At 40.9% G+C, this 22,954-nt stretch overlaps 1 protein-coding gene across 9 annotated transcripts in view; it reads right to left on the bottom strand.

Moving 5' to 3' along the window:
* The window catches only part of LOC119966025 (protein quaking-like), a 145,206-nt gene that overhangs the window by 22,682 nt on the left and 99,570 nt on the right, over nt 1–22,954 (bottom strand). For 6 of the 9 annotated variants that reach the window (XR_005460665.1, XM_038797210.1, XM_038797178.1 and 3 more), the window contains exon 4: nt 18,640–18,801. Coding sequence is in view for 7 of the 9 variants with exons in the window: in XM_038797210.1 (XP_038653138.1) it covers nt 18,640–18,801 (162 nt within the window). In the remaining 2 variants the exon portion in view is untranslated. The remainder of the gene's footprint in view (nt 1–18,639; nt 18,802–22,954) is intronic. The other 3 variants (XR_005460666.1, XM_038797218.1, XM_038797202.1) reach the window with 1 other exon arrangement.

The following is a 22,954-nucleotide window of genomic DNA, read 5'->3' as shown; positions in this document are numbered from 1 at the left end:
CAAACATGGGGAGGACGTGCAGACTCCGCACAGACAGTGACCCAGCCGGGAACCGAACCTGGGACCCTGGAGCTGTGAAGCATTGATGCTAACCACCATGCTACCCTTATTCTCCCCCTGCAACCCAAAAGAGCGCAAGGTAGGTGTATTGGCCACGCTAAATTGCCCCTTAATTCGGGGGGGGGGGGGGGGGGAATTGACCAGAAGTGACCGGTATAAATTGAGAAAGCATTATAAATTGAGAATGCAGGTGAATCAGCACATTAAACACAGATTCGAAACAAAGCTGACTAGAATCAAATAGGCTAGAGCATGCCTTTATTCGGACTAATATGAAAGGAGAACGCAACGCTCAGCCCAAACATTAAAACCAAAGCAAACTGGAGCTCATTTTAATAAAAGAATTTTAATCTGAACGGTAGAAATAATTACACATTGCAGATCTGAAACAACTTTCTAATATGGTTAGTGCCTTTAATGTATTAAAACATCCCAAGGCACTCACATGAGCATTATAAAACATAATATGGCACTGTGACACACAAGAAGATATAGGTCAGACCAAAAGCTTGGTCAAAGAGGTAGATTTTAAGGAGGGTCTTAAAGGAGGAAAGTGAGGGGCAGAGGTGTAGGAAAAGTATTCTCGAACTTGGGGCCCAAGCAATTGAAGTGACGGCCACCAATAGTGGTGCAATTAAAATCTAAGATGCACAGGTAGCCAGAATTAGAGCGCCAATAGTGGGTTGGGGGCTGGAGAAGATCAGAGAGGGAGAGGCAAGGCCATGATGTGATTTGAAATACAGGGGTGGGAAGTATGAAAATCAAGATGTTGTTTGGCCAGGAGTAAACGTAGGTCAGTCAGCACAGGTATGACAAGGAACAGGACTTGCAAGACACATAACACAACAGTTTTGGATGGCCTCACAGAGGATTGAATGTAGGAGACTAGCCGGGGTGCATTTGATAAGCTGATCTAGAGGCAAAGAGATGAATGAGAGTTTTAACAGGTGAATTGAGACAGGGCAAAGTTACAAATAGGTGGGCTAAATGTTGGAATAAAAATAAGATTGGAAACACATTGCAAGATAAAATGGAACACCAAGGTTGCACACAGGTTGGCTTAGTCTCAGACAGTTGCCAGAGTGAGGGATGGAGTTGGTAGGTAGAGAACAAAGTTTGGAACAGGGACTGAAAACTGCTTCAATCTTCCCAACATCAAACCGGAAGATGTTTCTGCTCATCCAGTACGGGATGTCACATTAGTAGTCTGATAATTTCAGCAACAGCGAAGAATTGAGTGTGATGGTGGTGAGGTAGAGCTGGGAATCATCAGTGTATGCGTGTAAACTAACACTGCCTTTGGGACAATGCTGCCTAGGGGCAGCATATAGATGAGAAATGCCAATGCAGATGACTAGTGCAGAATATGATACACAAAAACTAGAAATGTGGCATAAGCACTGCATTCTAGATGCAGATTAACCTGGGTACAATTTTTCCACCTGTACATTGAGTAAGTCTATTACTTTGAATTGAGTCCCTGACAAACTCAATACGCAATGTTTACCAGCTAGATTCACAGTCCCTTTATAAATTGGGGGAATGTCCTCATTGTGCATGGGAGAGAATGAAAACTTCCTATTTTTGCACTGAGATCGAATCAACAAGAAAGCAATAAAATCACTAATTAAATTTGGCTTGCAATTACATATGATTTTATTATATGGAGTTTGTACATTCTCCCCGTGTCTGCGTGGGTTTCGCCCCCACAACCCAAAAATGTGCAGAGTAGGTGGATTGGCCACGCTAAATTGCCCCTTAATTGGAAAAAATAATTGGGCAATCTAAATTTTTTTTAAAAATGATTTTATTTTATTGTCCCATTTAGCCCAACACACGCATGGCTAATAAGGATGGAGAATAAATCTTTTATGGTTTAAAAATAAGTAGAGATCAATCTCCTTCCTAGTTTCTTCAAAGTGCATTTCTTTATTACTTCTTTTGGAAGAGGTGGGTCATCAAGGACGTGTCACCATGATCAAAATCATTAGATTTCAAAGAAGGTCATTGGCTGTCATTTATAGAACTTTACAAAATTGCAACAAAAATACATCAATAGATTTAACATTTGAACCTTTTAGATTATGCTCACTAATGTTTAAACATTGTACAAAATGCTTTGTGATAATGGTACAACTTGCTTTATCAGATTTTAAAGCAATTATGGACTTGTAGTTGTGTGTACAATCGAGACCAAAGATAGAGACGGTTGCAAACCTTTTGGAAGCCAAAATTCAGCAGCTATTACCCAGTAGTGAAAAACTTAGGAGATTACTCAAAGTCTGATCCTTGGTTGGAATTCAAGCCAAGTTTCCGCCAATTTCAAAATCAACTTATTTAAAAGATTAGCGTGTTTCAATGGCATCATCAATTTCTTCTTTAAAAAATAAGATTTAGAATACCCAATTATTATTATTTTATTTTCAAATTAAGGGGCAATTTAGCGTGGCCAATCCAACTAACCTGCACATCTTTGGGTTGTGAGGCTGAAACCCACGCAGACACGGGGAGAACGTGCAAACTCCACACGGACTGTGACCCAGGGACAGGATTCGAACCCGGGTCCTCAGCCCTGTAGTCCCAATGCTAACCATTGCGCCATATGCCGCCCTATCATTAATTTATTCACTGTCTTTAGAGGGACTGGTTTAGCACAGTGGGCTGAACAGCTGGCTTGTAGTGCAGAACAAGGCAGCAGCATGGGTTCCATTCCCGTACCGGCCTCCCCGAACAGGCGCCGGAATGTGGCGACAAGGGGCTTTTCACAGTAACTTCATTGAAGCCTACTTGTGACAATAAGCGATTATTAGATGAATTTAGGGCTTGGACTAGTACGTGGGAATATGATGTTATTGGTATTAGAGACTGGGTTGAGGGATGTGCAAGACTGGCAACTAAATATCCCAGGGTATAGATGCTTCAGGAGGGATAGAGAGGGAGGTAAAAGGGGTGGTGGAGTTGCATTACTGGTCAGAGATGATATCACAGCTGTGATTAAGGAGGGCACGATGGAGGATTTGAGCACTGAGGCAATATGGATAGAGCTAAGAAATAGGAAGGGTGCAGTAACATTGTTCGGACTTTACTATAGACCTCCCAAAAGCGAGCGTGAAGTAGAGGTACAAATATGTAGACAGATTATAGAACAATGTAGGAGCAATAGGGTGGTTGTGATGGGAGATTTTAACTTCCCCAACATTGAATGGGACTCGTGTAGTCTTGGAGGCGTAGATGGAGCAGAATTTGTAAGGAGCATCCAGGAGAGCTTTTTAGAGCAGTATGTAAATAGTCCAACTCGGGAAGGGCCATACTGGACCTGGTATTGGGGAATGATCCCGGCCAGGTGGTTGACGTTTCAGTCAGCGATTACTTTGGGAATAGCGATCACAATTCCATAAGTCTTAGAATACTCATGGACAAAGACGAGAGTGGTCCTAAAGGAAGAGTGCTAAATTGGGGAACGGCCAACTATAACTAAATTCGGCAGGAGCTCGGGAATGTGGATTGGGAGCAGCTGTTTAAGGGTAAATCCACATTTGAAATGTGGGAGTCTTTTAAGGAAAGGTTTATTACAGACATGTTCCTGTGAAAATGAGAGATAGAAATGGCAAGATTAGGGAACCATGGATGACGGGTGGAATTGTGAGACTAGCTAAGATGAAAAAGGAAGCATACATAAGATCGAGGCGACTCAAAACTGATGAAGCTTTGGTGGAATATCGGGAAAGTAGGACAAATCTCAAACGCGTAATAAAGAGGGCTAAAAGGAGTCATGAAATATCTTTGGCTAACAGGGTTAAGGAAAATCCCAAAGCCTTTTATTCGTATATAAGGAGCAAGAGGGTAACTAGAGAAAGGATTGGCCCACTCAAAGACAAAAAAGAGGGAATTTATGCGTAGAGTCAGAGGAAATGAGCGAGCTTCTTAATGAGTACTTTGCACCGGTATTCACCAAGGAGAGGGACATGATGGATGTTGAGGCTAGGGATGGAAGTTTAAATACTCTAGGTCATGTCGGCATAAGGAAGGGGGAGGTTTTGGGTATTCTAAAAGGCATTAAGGTGGACAAGTCCCCAGGACCGGATGGGATCTATCCCAGGTTACTGAGGGAAACAAGGGACGAAATAGCTGGGGCCTTAACAGATATCTTTGCAGTATCCTTGAGCACGGGTGAGGTCCCGGAGGACTGGAGAATTGCTAATGTTGTCCCTTTGTTTAAGAAGGGTAGCAGGGATAATCCAGGGAATTATAGACCCGTGAGCTTGACATCAGTGGTAGGCAAACTGTTGGAGAAGATACTGAGGGATAGGATCTATTCACATTTGGAAGAAAAGTGATCATCAGTGATAGCATGGTTTTGTGCAGGGAAGATCATGTCTTACAAACCTAACAGAATTCTTTGAGGAAGTGACAAAGTTAATTGATGAGGGAAGGGCTGTAGATGTCATATACATGGACTTCAGTAAAGCATTTGATAAAGTTTCCCATGGCAGGTTGATGGAAAAAGTGAAGTCGTATGGGGTTCAGAGTGTACTAGCTCGATGGATAAAGAACTGGCTGGCTAACAGGAGACAGAGAGTAATGGTGGAAGGGAGTGTCTCAAAATGGAGAAAGGTGACTAGCGGTGTTCCACAGGGATCTGTGCTCGGACCACTGTTGTTTGTGATATACATAAATGATCTGGACGATGGTATAAGTGGTCTGATGAGCAAGTTTGCAGATGATACTAAGATTGGTGGAGTTGCAGATAGCGAGGGAGACGGTCAGAGAATACAGCAAAATATAGATAGATTGGAGAGTTGGGCAGAGAAATGGCAGATGGAGTTCAATCTAGGCAAATGCGAGGTGATGCATTTTGGAAGATCTAACTCAAGAGCAGACTATATGGTCAATGGAAGAGTCCGGGGGAAAATTGATGTACAGAGAGATCTGGGAGTTCAGGTCCATTGTACCCTGAAGGTGGCAACGCAGGTCGATAGAGTGGTCGAGAAGGCATACAGCATGCTTGCTTTCATCGGACGGGGTATTGAGTACAAGAGTCGGCAGGTCTTGTTACAGTTGTGTAGGACTTTTGTTAGGCCACATTTGGAATACTGCGTGCAGTTCTGGTCGCCATATTACCAGAAGGATGTGGATGCTTTAGAGAGGGCGCAGAGGAGGTTCACCAGGATGTTGCCTGGTATGGAGGGTGCTAGCTATGAAGAAAGGTTGAGTAGATTAGGATTGTTTTCATTGGAAAGACGGAGGTTATGGGGACGGTCTAAAAATTATGAGAGGTATGGACAGGGTTGATAGCAACAAGCTTTTTCCAAGAGTGGGGGTGTCAATTACAAGGGGTCACGATTTGAAGGTGAGGGGGGAAAAGTTTAAGGGAGATGTGCGTGGAAAGTTTTTTACACAGAGGGTGGTGGGTGCCTGGAATGCTTTGCCAGCAGAGGTGGTAGAGGCGGGTACGATAGCATCATTTAAGATGCATCTGGACAGATATATGAACGGGTGGGGAACAGAGAGAAGTAGACCTTTGAAAATAGGCAACAGGTTTAGATAAAGAATCTGGATTGGCGCAGGCTGAGGGCCGAAGGGCCTGTTCCTGTGCTGTAATTGTTCTTTGTTCTTGTTCTACCCAATTGCATTCAAAACACGTTCACCACATGGAGTGCAGCGTTTCAAGAAACAGCTCTCTTCCACCTTAAGGGGCAATTAGGGATGCACATAAATGCTGCCCAGATTCCCCAAACAAAAAAAAAAATGAATTCATAAAGGCTTCATGTTTGATTCTTGGGCTATACTGTGCAGCACCAGGGGCAAACTGGTTTGGTAAAAGGTTGAGTGGAGACGGTGACAGGCTTTCCAATTCTACGCTCCTAACGCCTGTTGGAAGTATACATGGTTGCCAGCATATGCAGAAATTAATCCCATCCATGGCATCCAGCTTGCTTGTGAACATGCATAGTATGACCAGAGGAGAGGTATTAATTGGTGTCCAAAACTCAAGGAAGTGACACTTTAAGAAGACAGCAGAGCAAAACAAAATGTCAAAAAATGTCCTTTGTAATTTAAGGAAATAGAGAAGAACATCAAGGATTTGAGTAGCACATCAAAACATGTTTAAAACATTGCTCACAGGATGTTGGCATTTCTGTTACAGTCAGCATTTGTTGGCCATCCTTAAATGCCATGGGGAAGGTGATGAGTCACTTTCTTGAACTGCTGCAGCCCACGGGGTATGGACAGTGCTGTTAGGAAAGCAGTTCCAGGAGTGTTATCTAGCGATTATCAATATACAGCAATATATTTCCAAGTCAGGATGGTGTGTGACCTGGGAGTGAAACTTGCTGGTGGGGGTGTTTTTATTAGATCGCGGTCCCAAGTTTTGAATGCGCCACTGAAAAATGTGGCTTAAGGCGAAGAAAAAAACCAAAGTTAATTCCGACTTTTTCATTTGTCAGTGAGCATTTCAAGCAATCTCTGCAAAGGATTCAACACAAAGTATCTCAAATATTGCAATTGTGCAGCAAGACATTTTCAATCCCATGAAAGTTCCCATAATTTAAGCAGGACTATGGTAAATTCCCATTTAACGTTGTTTCATTTTAACGTCGGTATAGTAATGGGACCTGTAATCTCGCTGAATGTCACAAGACTGATTTTAATATTGTTTCCGTGTGACCCAATTAACACCATTTTGGAGCAGCAACCTTACCTGCCCACCCAACCTCGAGTTGCGGCTCTCATCTCTGCCTCCCTTCCATTCCCCGAACTACCCTCTTGGCCCTTGCCTTACCTGAACCTGCAATCCCATCTGAAGATCCACATCCGATTCAAAGCTGGAGCTCATATTGTAGAAGCATTTTTAAAAATAACATGGGATTGTAGCATCCTATCTCAGCATTTCGGCATCATCAGAACTCAACATCGGAACTCTGGGTTTGGATCGGATCTGGATCTTCAAATGGAACCGCAGTTCCAGGAAAGGGAACTGGAATGAGGGAGAGTCACAGGATTGGAGATTCAACCAAAGGGTGGATAGGAGAGGAGACCTGCAGCAATTAGGAGGATCAGAGAATGGAAGGTTTAGGGAACACGATGCATGGCAATGAGATGGTACAGCAAGTAGATGGTTAAATTTTACTTCAATATTTAAAACTTAAGTTTTTTCATTTATCAATGTAAGAATTTAGCAATGTAAAGTATTTCAACTTTGGGTACAATATTTTATTCTTTTTTCTGATAGGGAAGTTGCTACTGCAGTTTTGATTCCTATGAGAACCAATGTTTCACTTCAAGTGGTGATTTTCAGAAACGGAACCACATGTACTATATTAATATAATGCAAATAGATTTAGTATGATCGGTAGTTTAAGGCTGTAGGTCCATATGTAATAGGGATTGGTTTGAAGTAATTGGAACTATTAGGTTGTACTATTGAAATCAGTAGGCAGCAACTGATTGTGTAGGTTAAGCAGGTTCCGTGCACCTGTAGCAGTTTTAATAATTATAAATTACACAGGTATCTGTACACCAATACAATCCTCAATTGGAAGACTTAACTTTTCAACTGTTAGCTTGACTAGTCATTTTCCAAAGTTATTCTGCAGATTTCCAGAACAAAGTCAATGCATAAAGCTTAAAAGTTACTTTTATTAAAAGGTAAAAAAATACCTTAAATGCAGCAGTGTGGTAATACAGCTATGGCAAAGAGGCATGAACTTTGTAGTCAATTAAACAAATGCAAACTTCCAAAACCTTTGTGAAAAATCATATTGCAACTGAAGTTAAACCAGGAATGTAAAAAAGTAAAATCTTTCTACCAATGTTCAAAGCACTAGATGAAGCCAAACAGCCACCCGCTCAAATATTTATATATACCACACATTTGCATCTAGCAGAACTTGGAAGTTCTTATCACAAGCCACCATCGCTGGAAATGAGGCTGTCGTAACATCATTAATTTTTTTTGTTTAGCCTGGGTACCTGGTGAACATTGCTATTCGCTTTGCTCACGCGGAGCAGTGAGTCATTTCAACTCTTAGCTTTTGGAATGAAAGGCACAACACATATTTTAAGCATACAAAGTCAAATTAAACTGAAAAAGGGGTTATATTTTTAGATATTGTCAGGGACTTCGTAAATATGGAGGAGTTTGAAATTCTTTAACCCAAAATCACAATATCACAACTTCCGCATTACACAGTTGCAAGTGTCAGTCCTCTCACAGAACTTTATTTAAAAATTATTGTAGTCAACATAATGGACTAAACCTGCAGAAGTTCAAAATGTCAAATGTGTGCCAAGTGGAGAACTGGCAAGACAGTAATGTGCACTTGGCTAGTATGCCAATGTTTTAATTAAATCAGACTTATTTTTACTCGTCTCGTTTGGATGTTAATTGGTTGCCACATTTACAACATCCGTGACATTTCCAAAGTGATTCATTTGCTGGATAATACTGCCCCAAGGTAGTGAAAGGACTTATAGAAATAGTACTCTTTCTTTTCATACAGGAAATAAAGGAAGGAGAAAGGAGGAGTCAAAAGTTATCACTCGGGTTTAAAGTCACCCTTGCGGACTGATAATTCTAGAATTCCGGCAGATCAGCAAATAATTGCACATCAATATTTTGACTCATCGGTTCCAACAAAAAACAGGACTCAAATATCAGATAATTATTAGAATCTTTCCAGCTTATGTCTTTTTTAAAAATGGGCGGCACAGTGGTTAGCATTGCTGCCCCTCAGTGCCAGGTACAATTCCTGCCTTGGGTGACTTGTGTGGAGATTGCACGTTCTTCCACTGTCTGCGTGGGCTTCTTCCAGGTGCGTCCCACAGTCCAAATATGTGCAGTTTGGGGGATTGGCCATGCTAAATTATCCCTTGGTGTCCAGGGATGTGTAGGTTAGGTCAAGGGGTTATAGCGATATCCCAACACCCAAGAAGTGAGCTTGGGTGTTGTGTTCTTTCAGAGGGTCAGTGCAGATTCAATTGGCCGAATGACCTCTTTCTGCACTGTAGAGATTCTATGATAATTTGCATCAATGCTTTTCAAATGAATACTGCTGTATAAAAATTATAACAAGCCTCTTTCCTTAAAATCTTCATTAGAAAAAAGTTACTTTTTGTTTCATTGGGTTTTAAATAATTGATGTTCCCAAATTAGGGGTTCATCGCCACAATGTTAATAATCTACTTTCCACAATATTACCAGAAACTTTCCCTAGGTTCACTCTTATTTCAATCTGATGGACAGAATTACTACCTTACTAGGAGTAGCGACTTTGTAATATCCACATCCTAACTATATGCATTACGCAAAATTGCTTAAAGCCAAACTTCCTAAATTATGTCAATTGTATCAGAGTGAAGCTAGTTAAATTTTTGTTATGGAACATGGAAAAACATTGTTGATAGCATGACTGGTCGTTTTTTTACAATAAGTTTGTTACAAGAATGAAATATAGCAACCCACTGTACAATAAATTTATATAGCACCGCTCAACTTAAAGCATTGACAAGAAAATAAGAACTTGGGCTCTGTTCAACAGAAGGGATGTCTAATGACATGTTGAGCTTGTGTACTATCATACTGCGCCAGCTGGGTAGAATACAAGGCTATGCCAATTCCAATATTTGGAGACTTCAAGAATCAAATGGGACATTGTTCAATTGGCAAGAGGTGGTTCTACATCAAGAAAAAAAATCAGATGAAGCAAATCTGCTCCCATCTCATGAATTCTGAAAAAGCTGCTTTGAATCAAAGCATAAATCAAAGATCAAGAGTATCACCAGGCAGTTAAAAGGGCATCAGGCCAGAAATAAGTGAAACAGCAGGTGGTCTCCAACGTGCTTCAAATGAAACTTAAAAGCAAAATGCTCGATCGACATCCTGCCTCATGCATTAGCAATCTAAGCTTAGGTTTATTTTTAATAGAAGTAAATGAAATGGTCAAAGAATTGCTGAAAGAGGTAATAAAACAGACAAGGTGAGCAAAAATAAATTAGGTCAATCAACATGTTGTGAAGCAAAGAGATAATATTAAGTATATAACTTCATTAGAATTACATTCATTCGGGGGCAGCACGGTGGCGCAGTGATTAGCATTGCTGCCTGCGGCGCTGAGGACCCGGGTTCGAATCCCGGCCCTGGGTCACTGTCCGTATGGAGTTTGCACATTCTCCCTGTGTCTGCGTGGGTTTCACCCCCACAACCTAAAGATGTGCAGGATAGCTACATTGGCCACTCTAAATTGCCCCTTAATTGGAAAAAATAATTGGGTACTCTAAATTTATTTTAAAAAAAGAATTACATTAATTCTTTTGGCATTGAAAATTCAGCAGTTCTGATCTGCATTTTGGTACGTACAAAATATAACTTTTTTTTTTAAAAGGAAAAGTAATTTTTTTGAAAAGGTGGTCTGTGTACTGTATTAGGCAACAGGCACTATTACACAAAAGCAAAATACTGGTTTAGTATAGCAAAATAGGTGCCAGAAATTTGAAATCACAGAATATGCTGAAATTAACCAGCTGGTCAGGTAGTATGTGTGGGGAGAGTAACAGTAATGTTTCAGGTTCGTGACCATTGATCAACTGGGAAAAAGAATTCCAACAGGGTTTAAGCAAGTACAGATGCCAGGAAAAGGAAGAGGAGAAAAGTCTGTGATAGAATGGAAGGCAAAGCCACGGTGGTGAAAGATAGAAAAGAGTAATCAAGGCAATAGGTAAAGATGGTCAATAGCTGTGTAAATTGGAATAGCAAAATCATTACCAATTTTCAGCATGGAAAATTATGAAGGGTAGATCTGTTAATGGGGTGAAAGGCAGTGTCAAGTCCAGAGGCACTTCTTTGCTAAATTAAGGTAAACAGAATATATTTTTGTATATTATCTTTTACTGAGCACTACCAGTGCTTTTGCTCATACATCAGCAAACGTGTGAACTATTGTCACGATGGGAAGCACAGCTGCCTCACAGCACCCGGGTTCAATTCCAGCCTTGGGTCACTGTCTGTGTGGGTGCTCCGGTTTCCCCCCCCACAGCCCAAAGATGTGCAGGTTAGGTGTATTGGCTATGCTCAATTGCTCCTTAGTGTCCAGGGATGTATAGGTTAGGTTACGAGATTATCACGATAGGGTGGGAAAGTGCGTTTGGGAAGAGTGCTTTTTCAGAGGGTCGATGCAGACTCAATGGGCCGAATAGCCTCCTTCTGCACTGTTGGGATGCTATGAATAACACACCATATTTCGTCTCTGCTACAACAATTAGACAGGATTATTTATTTGCAATAGATCCAACTATGTTTGTTCAGTTATGTCTGGTTTTAAGATGAGTTTTAACTTGCATTCTGCACTTCATATACATTTAATTTTTGAAAAACGAATGCATCACAACGAAAGCCAATTACATGCAGAATGATTGCAGCAGCCAGCAATCAAAAGGCAGCCACCACTTAATGATCATCCTTTTGCTGAGCTGCTTCACAATGTCCCCCAATTTATTCAGCACTCTAACTGCTCTAGTTTACCCACCTAACTTGACACTGAGGGTTTAGAAAGATTTATCAAATTTGACTATTAGTAACTAGGCAATAAGGGGGAAAAACCTTCTTTTAAGGACATTCATATTATAAAATTTTAGACTTATTCAGTGGCTGCCTGGACATTGGTCAGTATCCAAGGTTAACGCTTTGCTCCTTCAGTCACAAGATATGGGTATCTCTTTTTAAAAAATAAATTTAGAGTACCCAATTCATTTTTTCCGATTAAGGGACAATTTAGCGTGGCCAATCCACCTACCCTGCGCATCTTTTGTGGGGGTGAAACTCATGCAAACACAGGGAGAATGTGCAAACTCCACACGGACAGCAGGCCTGAGCCGAGATCGAACATGGGACCTCGGTGCCATAAGGCAGCAGTGCTAACCACCGCCACCGTGCTGCCCAAAGGCATGGGTATCTCTTCTCAAATTCTTATCCTTTACATCAGTATCTAGATTTTAGGAATTGCTCAATAAAATCAGCTCAAACTATGCACCCATGCAAATCTGCCATCAAGTACTTTCAATACACAAATTTGCTGTGAAGCTATGATATATGGCCAATCAAAGGAGCCAAAAAGTCTTCTTCTGTGTAAAAACCACTGAAGTAAACCACAAAATGGCAGATTTCTAGCAGGAGCCCTTCATTCAGTTGTACTTTGGTCCTGTAAAAACCTTTGATTGGTTAGAATCTACAAGTTTGTCTCCAAACCTTCATTTATAGCCTGCAGTCACCAGATTCTGAGAAAATTCACTGGGACACCAGATTCATCATATGAACAGATCTGAAAGGGAGAGTAATATTTACCAAAGCAGGTCGCTCTCACACTAAATGAGAACATACTAAATGAATATATGGACACCAACTTTGCCATAAATTTACATAGCCATAATTTGGACTTGACGCAGTCACGAGCCAAACCAAAACCCAACTCGTCAAATTTCAGTTGATTAAAACACGCAGAGTTAAATCACAAGAATATTCTGACTTGTCACCTGTCCAACATACAAACAGATTTTCAGGATATTTACTGTCTAGAATTGACATTTCTGATCACTAGCTCGTTTACAGAATAGGATAGGCAAGGAGACAAAATTTTGCTAGTCAAAGGAGGGCTCATTGTGAAATTTGTCATTTGCTCCTGGTGACGGCTTTGAATTCAAACTTTACACTTAGTTTGCTTAGTAACAATTTTATGCTTTTGATTTATAAAGTTGAGGTCACTGCAAAAATTCTCAAACTATTTGCTGAACTCTTTAGAAGACAATCCGAAAATAAAATCTGAAGTAACAGAGCTATGTAAAGTTCACTCCAGAAGAACAGATTTCCACTAATCAGTTTCATGTTTGCAATCATTCCAACAAAATGAGCTACAGCTAATGTTGCAATAATGAAAGCATATATGGAATGACTAGTTTCAGAATTTAAGTTACTTTAGCCATCCGCAGAATTTGAGAGGCTGAAAATACCAAATTATCTATCGTAGGAATGGTCTCCCTCGCTAAAAAGTTCAATCGCATTGGATGATCGATGCAAAGGTTGAATGAACTGTTATTTCAATCCAAGATGCTGGCCATTTACATGCTAGTTTAATACAACATCCAGCAAATTAAACTCCAATACATGCCAGTCACTAACTATTTGCATTAACCACTGAAATATGTTTTGCTGTTTAGAGGGCATGAGGACTCCATAAAATATTGATTTCAACTGAACTTACACTCCATCATTCTCAACAGCCTTCAACCTTGAAAGTCCTTTTCACAAAGTTAACCAACAAGCAAATAACTACCGGACATCACGAAAAAATATATAAAATTGCTCAAAAAAATCTCGACAAAAATGAGTGAACATGCTGCAGGACCCACGAATGCCATTAAATCTTAATGTTCAGCTCAACAGAAACAGGCCATTGTAGGATTCCAATATAATACAAGCCAAAACAAAAGCTTATGAATGGAATAGCTTAATTATATTGAAAAATTCAATAGACCATTTCATGCTGGTGAATATAGATAGGTATTTTGCTCACTGAAATGTTACATGAATGTTAATGCAAGCCGACATAACTTGAGGGAAAAAGTCAGGTGGCACATTAGCTCTGTTCTTTTCAGACAAAGTAACTCCCATTAGAAATCTGGGTTTCCTGAATCATTGTATCCACAATGAAAAGTCAATTTGTATTAACCAATGTCAATAACTTTCAATAACAATAACAAATATTAAACAAAATTTTGGCTAACCATTGCCATTTCAAAAAGGTACACAGTGTAGCGATTTTGAGGGTAAATGACATTTTGAGCTATGACACTTTTCTATGAAAAAGGTCAATAGATAAAGAAACCATAATGGGGAACAAATCGGTGCTGAATCTTCCTTTTTTGAATATATTGAAAAGGACAGCAAGGCTCAAATCCCAGTTATAATTAAACTACAGTGATTAAAAAATTTTTTTTAAAATTTAGATTACCCAATTATTTTTTTCCAATTAAGGGGCAAATTTATCGAGGCCAATCCACCTACTCTGCACATCTTTAGGTTGTGGGGGCGAAACCCACGCAGACACGGGGAGAATGTGCAAACTCCACATGGACAGTGACCCAGAGCCGGGATTGAACCTGGGACCTCAGCGCCGTGAGGCAGCTGTGCTAACCACTAGGCCACCGTGCTGCCCCCCTACAGTGAATTTAGGGTTAAAGAGAAAGGTTAATGCGACAGAGAGATTAGGTAGTTGAAATTTTGCAAATCTTTGCAGTGACTTCCTCGGCACAAAAGATGGATGTGTTCCATCAGTGGTCTCTTCAACCCGACTCCAAGGCTGGTGTCAGATTAAGCAGTGACGGCCCTTTCTAATGACTTGATATTCAAGTCTCCGAAAGATGTTACACAGTTGGGGAAATCAAATTTGAAACCTAACTGAATGCTACAAATTCTGAGGTCGATGGGGAATGTGGAACTTAACAGATCAACCATGACGGATTGAATGATGGAGCAGGCTGGAGGGGAGAATGGCCTACTTCTGTCCCTAATAATTTTTTACCTCCATTATACACTATTCACAATTTTCCACATGATTTACAGAAACCAATACCATATTACACAGTATTATTTATGCATGTATTTCATCTTTCTTTAAATATATTTTTCAATTAAGGGGCAATTTAGCGTGGCCAATCCACCTAGCCTGCACATCTTTGGGTTGTGGGGATGAGACCCATGCAGGCAAGGGGAGAACGTGCAAACGGCACATGGACAGTGACCAGGGGCCAGGATCAAACCCGGGTCCTCGGTGCCATGAGGCAGCAATGCCACCCACTGCATCACTGTGCTGCCCATATTTCATCTTCACTATTTATTTACATTATTCTTGAATCTAGTGTACAAGGCAGTGCACCACCAAAATTCAGCAGCCCTCTTAATATGTCGATTTTCATCATACAAGGAGGGTCACCTCTGTTATTGTGGATAATGAAGGGTCCTTTTTCCTTGAAGTCAGCCTCACTGATAAGCAACTGAAATACTTGCATTTAAATGTGGTCAATCAGATCCAGAAAACTGAAGAGAGCATCGCAATGATTCTTTTTGTTTTTGCGTGCACGGCCATACTCTTGGCAAATGTACTGGCTCAAATCTAGGACAGTCCTTGGAAGAGTTAACTATTTACACTTCATGTAGAAATGGTACAGCAGTTATCATGGGGGATTTTAATCTACATGTCGATTGGTTTAACCAGGTCGATCAAGGCAACCTTGAGGAGGAGTTTATAGAATGTATCTGCGATAGTTTCCTAGAACAGTATGTAATGGAACCGACGAGGGAACAAGCGGTCCTAGATCATGTCCTGTGTAATGAGACAGGATTGATTCATGATCTCACAGTTAGGGATCCTCTCGGAAGGAGCGATCACAATATGGTGGAATTTAAAATACAGATGGAGGGCGAGAAGGTAAAATCAAATACTAGTGTTTTGTGTTTAAACAAAGGAGATTACAATGGGATGAGAGAAGAACTAGCTAAGGTAGACTGGGAGCAAAGACTTTATGGTGGAACAGTTGAGGAACAGTGGAGAACCTTCCAAACGATTTTTCACAGTGCTCAGCAAAGGTTTATACCCACAAAAAGGACGGTAGAAAGAGGGAAAATCGACCGTGGATATCTGAGGAAACAATGGAGAGTATCAAATTGAAGGAAAGAGCATACAAAGTGGCAAAGATTGGTGGGAGACTAGAGGACTGGTAAATATTTAAGGGGCAACAGAAAGCTACTACAAAAGCTATAAAGAAGAGTAAGATAAGAGTATGAGAGCAAACTTGCTCAGAATATAAAAGCAGATAGCAAAAGTTTTTACAAATATATAAAGCAAAAAAGAGTAGCTAAGGTAAATATTGGTTCTTTAGAGGATGAGAAGGGAGTTTTAATAATGGGAGATGAGGGAATGGCTGAGGAACTGCACAGGTTTTTTGGGTCGGTCTTCACAGTGGAAGACACAAATAACATGCCAGTGCCTGATAGAAATGAGGTTATGAAGGTGATGACCTTGAGAGGATTGTTATCACTAAGGAGGGAGTGATGGGCAAGCTAATGGGGCTAAAGGTAGACAAGTTGCCTGGCCCTGGTGGAATGCATCCCAGAGTGCTAAAAGAGATGGCTAGGGAAATTGCAGATGCACTAGTGATGATTTACCAAAATTCACTAGACTCTGGGGTGGTCCCGGTGGATTGGAAATTAGCAAACGTGACACCACTGTTTAAAAAAGGAGGTAGGCAGAGAGCAGGAAATTATAGGCCAGTGAGCTTAACTTCAATAGTAGGGAAGATGCTGGAATCTATCATCAAGGAAGAAATAGCGAGGCATCTGGATAGAAATTGTCCCATTGGGCAGACGCAGCATGGGTTCACAAAGGGCAGGTCGTGCCTAATTAATTTAGTGGAATTTTGTGAGGACATTACCAGTGCAGTGGATAACGGGGAGCCAATGGATGTGGTATATCTGGATTTCCAGAAAACTTTTGACAAGGTGCCACACAAAAGGCTGCTGCATAAGATAAAGATGCATGGCATTAAGGGTAAAGTAGTAGCATGGCTAGAGGATTGGTTAATTAATAGAAAGCAAAGAGTGTGGATTAATGGGTGCTTCTCTGGTTGGCGATCAGTAGATATTGGTGTCCCTCAGGGATCCGTGTTGGGCCCATAATTGTTCACAATCTACATAGATGATTTGGAGTTGGGGACCAAGGGCAATGTGTCCAAGTTTGCAGATGACACTAAGAGGAGTGGTAAAGAGAAAAGTACAGAGGATACTGGAAGTCTGCAGACGGATTTGGATATGTTAAGTGAATGGGTTAGGGTCTGGCAAATGGAATACAATGTTGACAAATGTGAGGTTATCCATTTTGGTAGGAATAACAGCAAACGGGATTATTATTTAAACAATAAAATATTAAAGCATGCTGCTGTGCAGAGAGACCTGGGTGTGCTAGTGCATGAGTCACAGAAAGTTGGTTTACAGGTGATTAAGAAGGCAAATGGAATTTTGTCCTTCATTGCTAGAGGGATGGAGTTTAAGACTAGGGAGGTTATGCTGCAATTGTATAAGGTGTTAGTGAGGCCACACCTGGAGTATTGTGTTCAGTTTTGGTCTCCTTACTTGAGAAAGGACGTACTGGCACTGGAGGGTGTGCAGAGGAGATTCACGAGGTTAATCCCAGAGCTGAAGGGGTTGGACTACGAGGAGATGTCGAGTAGACTGGGACTGTACTTGTTGGAATTTAGAAGGATGAGGGGGGATCTTATCAAAACATTAAAAATTATGAAGGGAATAGATAGGATAGATGCGGGCAGGTTGTTTCCACTGGCGGGTGAAAGCAGAACTAGGGGGCATAGCCTCAAAATAAAGGGAAGTAGATTTAGGACTGAGTTTAGGAGGAACTTCTTCACCCAAAGGGTTGTGAATCTATGGAATTCCTTGCCCAGTGAAGCAGTTGAGGCTCCTTCATTAAATGTTTTTAAGGTAAAGATAGATAGTTTTTTGAAGAATAAAGGGATTAAGGGTTATGGTGTTCGGGCCGGAAAGTGGAGCTGAGTCCACAAAAGATCAGCCATGATCTCATTGAATGGCGGAGCAGGCTAGAGGGGCCAGATGGCCTACTCCTAGTTCTTATGTTAAATGATGTAACTAATTATTTTGCCCCATTTCCACAACATTTCACAATTGGGGAAATTATGTTTTGCCAGGATCACTGTGCAAAGGGGCTCTTTGCAGAATAGAAAATAAGTAATGCTGGACAAGAACACGAGCCCCGAGGTGGGGTTTAAAGGGAGATCAGTCTACTGGCTCCAAAAGTCAATGCAACATAAGTGGCCAAGAATTAAATATGACATTGCTTAATACTGCAAGATTCCTTTGTCAGGTTGGATGAGAAATTCACATTGAACAGAAAAGCAATGAGAAGATATAGTATACCAAGAAAACATCAAGTTAAAAACACAACTGATTTAACATCTTGTTGATCAGATTGTCAACTGATTAGAGGAAGACAGATTGTTGAAGCATTGGCACAAGAAATGTCAATATAAGCAACATGGAAGTCATTGCTTGGATCTGGTGCCAGGGCACGAGGTAAATGGACATAGTCTGCACAGGGACCTAGGCATGGAATACTAGAATCTAAATCAGTCATTTCCTCATTTTTATCTTTTGTGCTTCCAGATTTATGAGACAATTGAGCTTCTATTTGTGAAAGCAATCCAAATCTTTAGAAATAATTATTGGCACCCCTTTAGAAGCAGTTTCACATGATCATTCAACTTTTAACAATGCAAAAGTGTAGCGAGTACACCATAGCACAAGCAGTCATTTTGGAAAATCTTACTAATGGTAATGCTGAAGATTCACATCATCCACTATGAAGTATTTTCTTCAAATAAAATTACTTCAAAATATATGTGGGAAGGAAAGTGGATTTCATTCATCACAATGTCAACAAAATATTTACAGAATGTGTTTAATATTGGCAGCATCAGCTTAAAATATCTAAAGTAACTTACAGCAGGCACCAGTAGTTTCTTGACCTCTTCTACAGCTCTTCTCAATTTCAATTCGGCTCTGTCTTGCGTGTCTTCAACAGTTATTAATACATGGAGCTCTTCATTCAGATGTTCCCAGTTCGGTTTGCCTCGGTTCTGTTCTTCCTGTGAAGACAGGAAAACCTACATAGAATTACATAGAATCTACACCAGAAACAGGCCATTTGGCCCAGTTGGTCTATGCCGGTGTTAGTGCTCTGCAGAGGCTCTTACCATAAATAGCCTCTTCATGCTCTGCCCCCATTCCCTTCTATCAAGTACATGCATCAAGCAGAAAGGAAACAAGAGCAGGGAGGTTGCAAAAAATAAAATCTATGATTTTGGTCCCTGCCTATTTTTCTTTTCCCCATTCATTTTTTCCAATAAAGGGGCAATTTAGCGTGGCCAATCCACCTACCCTGCACACCTTTGGGTTGTGGGGGCGAAACCCACGCAAACACAGGGAGAATGTGCAAACTCCACACAGACAGTGACCCAGAGCCGGGTTCGAACCTGGGACCTCGGCGCCGTGAGGCAGCAATGCTAACAACTGCGCCACCGTGCTGCCCTGGTCCTTGCTTATTAAGCAGTGTTAGGCATGCAATTACATAATTAGATTTAAAATTTTATTGGGAACTAAATTGACGGCACTACATGTAAAGCTACTAGGCAAAAATCTACGTCCAGAAGTAGGATAGACATGAACAAGACCCCCCACCAGCGTCTGTGTGGGTTTCCTCCTGGTGCTCCGGCTTCCTCCCACAAGTCCTGAAAGACGTGCTTAAGTGAATTGAACATTCAGAATTCTCCCTCAGTGTACCCGGATGTGGCGACTAGGGGAATTTCACAGTAACTACATTGCAGTGTTAATGTTAGCCTACTTGTGACACTAACAAAGATTACAACTGGCTTTGTAATGGTTCCTACCTGATCAATCAGAATAAACACCTTCACAGCTGGGGACGCAGTGGCATAGTGGTATTGTTGCTGGACTAGTAATCCAGAGACCCAGGGTAATGCTCTGGGAGCCCTGGGTTCAAATACCACCATGGCAGATGGTGAAACTTGAATTCAATAAAAACATATTAAAAGTCTATAATGATGGCCATAAAACCATGGTCGATAGTCATAAAGACCCATTTGGTTCACTAATTCCCATTAGGGAAGGAAGTCTGTCATCCTTACTTTGTCTAGCCTAATGTGACTCCAGATCCAAAGCAATGTGGTTGACTCTTAAAATGTTCTCAAGGAGGGTGCAGTAGTTAGCACGAGGACCCGGTTCGATCCTGGCCCACTATCCGTGTGAATTTTGTAAATTTTCCCAACGTTGGTGTTGGTCTCACTCCCACAATCCAAAATGATGTGCAGGGTAGGTGAATTGGCCACACTAAATTGCCCCTTTATTTTCAAAAAAAATTGGGTACCCTTAAAAAAAAATTTTAAATTCCCTCAGAGCCAGCCAGCGATGCCCACATCCCATGAATGATTAATAAAAAAAAGAAAGCGGGTGCAATTGCAGAGTTATCCCAGGTGTCTGGGATCTCCGAAGTTTGATCACCAAGTCAAATGACTGACCGAAATCTTGCAATTTCTTTATGCAATTGTCAGCACACTGAAATCCTGGTAATAAAATATGCAACCTTTTTAAAAAATAGTAAATGACGTAAACACGTTCATTCTTAAAATATCATGCAGCAGATCATTTTACAGGAACTGGGCACTGATGCTGGTGCAATTACAAAGTTTGTCACTTTATTTCTTCCAACGTTCTCACTGGAATACATCTGAGAAGTTTGAAAATATCAACTTCAAAAGATCATCCTTCAGGGAAAAAGACCGATCTTGGTTTAAAAAGCTACTCTTTCACACATTTTAAGTAACAATGGTTGCTGGATTCCACTCCGCATCATGAAGGCCTTGCACCTCAAATGCATAATTTTTGCAAATACCTTAATAGAAATATTTTTTAAAAACAAAAAAACAAATGATAGGCTAGGCTACTCCTAGATGTTAATTTGCTGCTGTAACTTGAAATATGCACTTGAATTGTCTTAACCAATAACGTTACGGGCCAAGTAGCTGGAAAGTGGAATGTGGCTGGTGGTTACTTCCATGCAACAAACCTATACTATTCTATGACTATATATTTATTTGGAAACATACAAAAGGATTAAATTGAGCGTGTGGCATTTGTATTATTTCCTTTCCCTCCCCACCTCTGAATTGATAGAGAAGGAGTCAAAGGGGAAGGCTGTACTTCAAATCAGTCAGTCACCAGCACTGAATCAGATGTGGAGGAAAGTAAGGGTGGAAATTGCAAAGATTATGGTCATAATCTTCCAATTCTCCTTTGGCATGGAGAAATGCAAAATGTTATGCTCTTTTTCAAAATCCAAAGGTAAATCTAGCAACTACAGGGCAACCAGTTTAACCTCAATGGTGGGAACATTTTTGGAATTTGTAATCGGATACAAAATTAGCAAATCACTTGGACAAGCTTGATTAAGGAAAGTCAGCACACAGCAAATCATATTTAACAAACTTGATTCTTTTGATGAGATAACAGAGAATTGATGATGGTAATGCAGCTGGGTGTGCATGGACTGCCAAAAGGTGTTTGATAGTGCTACATCATAGGCTTGCCAGCAAAAGCCGATGGAATAAAATGGGCAGCGGAAACAGTGTGATGGTAAATGGTTGTTCTTGACAATTGAGGAAGTTTTATAGTGGAGCTCTTTCGGGATTTGTATTAGACCCACTGCTTTTCTTGATTTATATTAATGACCAAGGCACAATTTAAGATTTGCATATGTCAAAACTTGTTAAGTATTGTAAACAGATAGTGGTGATGAGACTTTACGATGACAGACCAGGAATGGGTGGACACGTGACAGCTGAAATTTGATGCACAGAATAATACATTTTGGTCTAAAAACAAGGAGACATTTTGGTCTAAAAACAAGGAGACAATATAAACGTCTTTCTAAACGTCTGTGCACTGGAGCACAGGGACTTGGGGCTATCTATGGATAAATGATTGAAAGTGAAATTGAGAAAGCAGTTAATAAAGCATATAGAATCCTGGGATTTATAGAGTGCAAAAGTAAGGAAGTTATGGTGAGCCTTCATTAAACATTAGTTCAGCTTCAACAGAAGAAATGCGGCAAATTCTGGCCACCACATTTTAGGAATTATGTAAAGTCATGAGAGGGGTAATAGAAATAGTTTTCTGGGATGAGGGTCTTCAGTTACTTGTATAAACTTCATAAGCCGTGGCTGTTCTCTTAAAGACTAGGCTGTTGAGGAGGTGAAGACTTGCTACAAGCATTCAAATTCAAAATCATGAGGAGCCGGATAGAATAGATGGAGAAAAATGGCTGAAAGATCAAGAACCCGCATAACATTTAAAACGTGCTTGGATATGCACTTAGCCATGCCGTAATCTACTATGGACGAAGAGTCAGAAAGTGCAATTAGGCTGGATGGCTCCTTGTTAACAGGCATAGAGATGATGGGCAGCAGTGCTTAGTACTGCTGCTTCACAGCACCAGGGACCCAAGTTCAATTCCGGCCTTGAGTGACGGTGTGGAATTTGCACATTCTCCCTACGTCTACGAGGGTTTCCCCAGGTGCTCCGCTTTCCTCGCACAGTCCAAAGATGTGCAGCATAGGTGGATGGGCAGTGTTAAATTGCTCCTTGGTGTCCAGGATGGTTTGGCCATGGGTTTAGGTAGGGTGGGTGCAGACTGATGGGCCAAATAGACTCCTTCTGCACTCCACGGATTCTACAGGCTCCTTACATGCTGCAAGTTAATTTTGAATGCACTGCCACGGTGGAGGCTTTTCATGGCTTTTAAAAGCGAATTGGATAATTAAGAGGAGAAAACATTTGTAGTGATATGGGGGGAAAAAGGCAGAGAGAAAGGGACTCACCAAGTTGCTCTTGCAGAGAGCTGGCAGACATGGGCTGAATAGCCACCTTATGTGGTCTGTCCATTCTATGATTCAGTAGAGCTGAAAAGGTGCGGCATGACACTAGAAATTAACTATTAGGGGTGTAAGTGACATAGATGAATTATAAAACAAATATTGGGACTTCTTTCCCTTTTCCAAGGCAAGTAAGGCGGAAGATAATGATATTTCTTTTTAATTTTTCGAATTAGGAGGCAACTTAAGTGTGGCCAATCCATCTACCCTGCATGTCTTTCGGTTGTGGGGGCAAGACCCAAGCAGACACAGGAAGTATGTGCAAACTCCACACAGGTAGTGACCCGGGGCTGGGATCGAACCTGTGTCC

The sequence above is a fragment of the Scyliorhinus canicula genome, chromosome 1 (assembly GCF_902713615.1).
Source record: "Scyliorhinus canicula chromosome 1, sScyCan1.1, whole genome shotgun sequence".
Taxonomy (NCBI): Eukaryota; Metazoa; Chordata; class Chondrichthyes; order Carcharhiniformes; family Scyliorhinidae; genus Scyliorhinus; species Scyliorhinus canicula.
The sequence above is the reverse complement of the archived record's forward strand: the minus strand, read 5'-3'. Positions and strand labels throughout refer to the sequence as shown.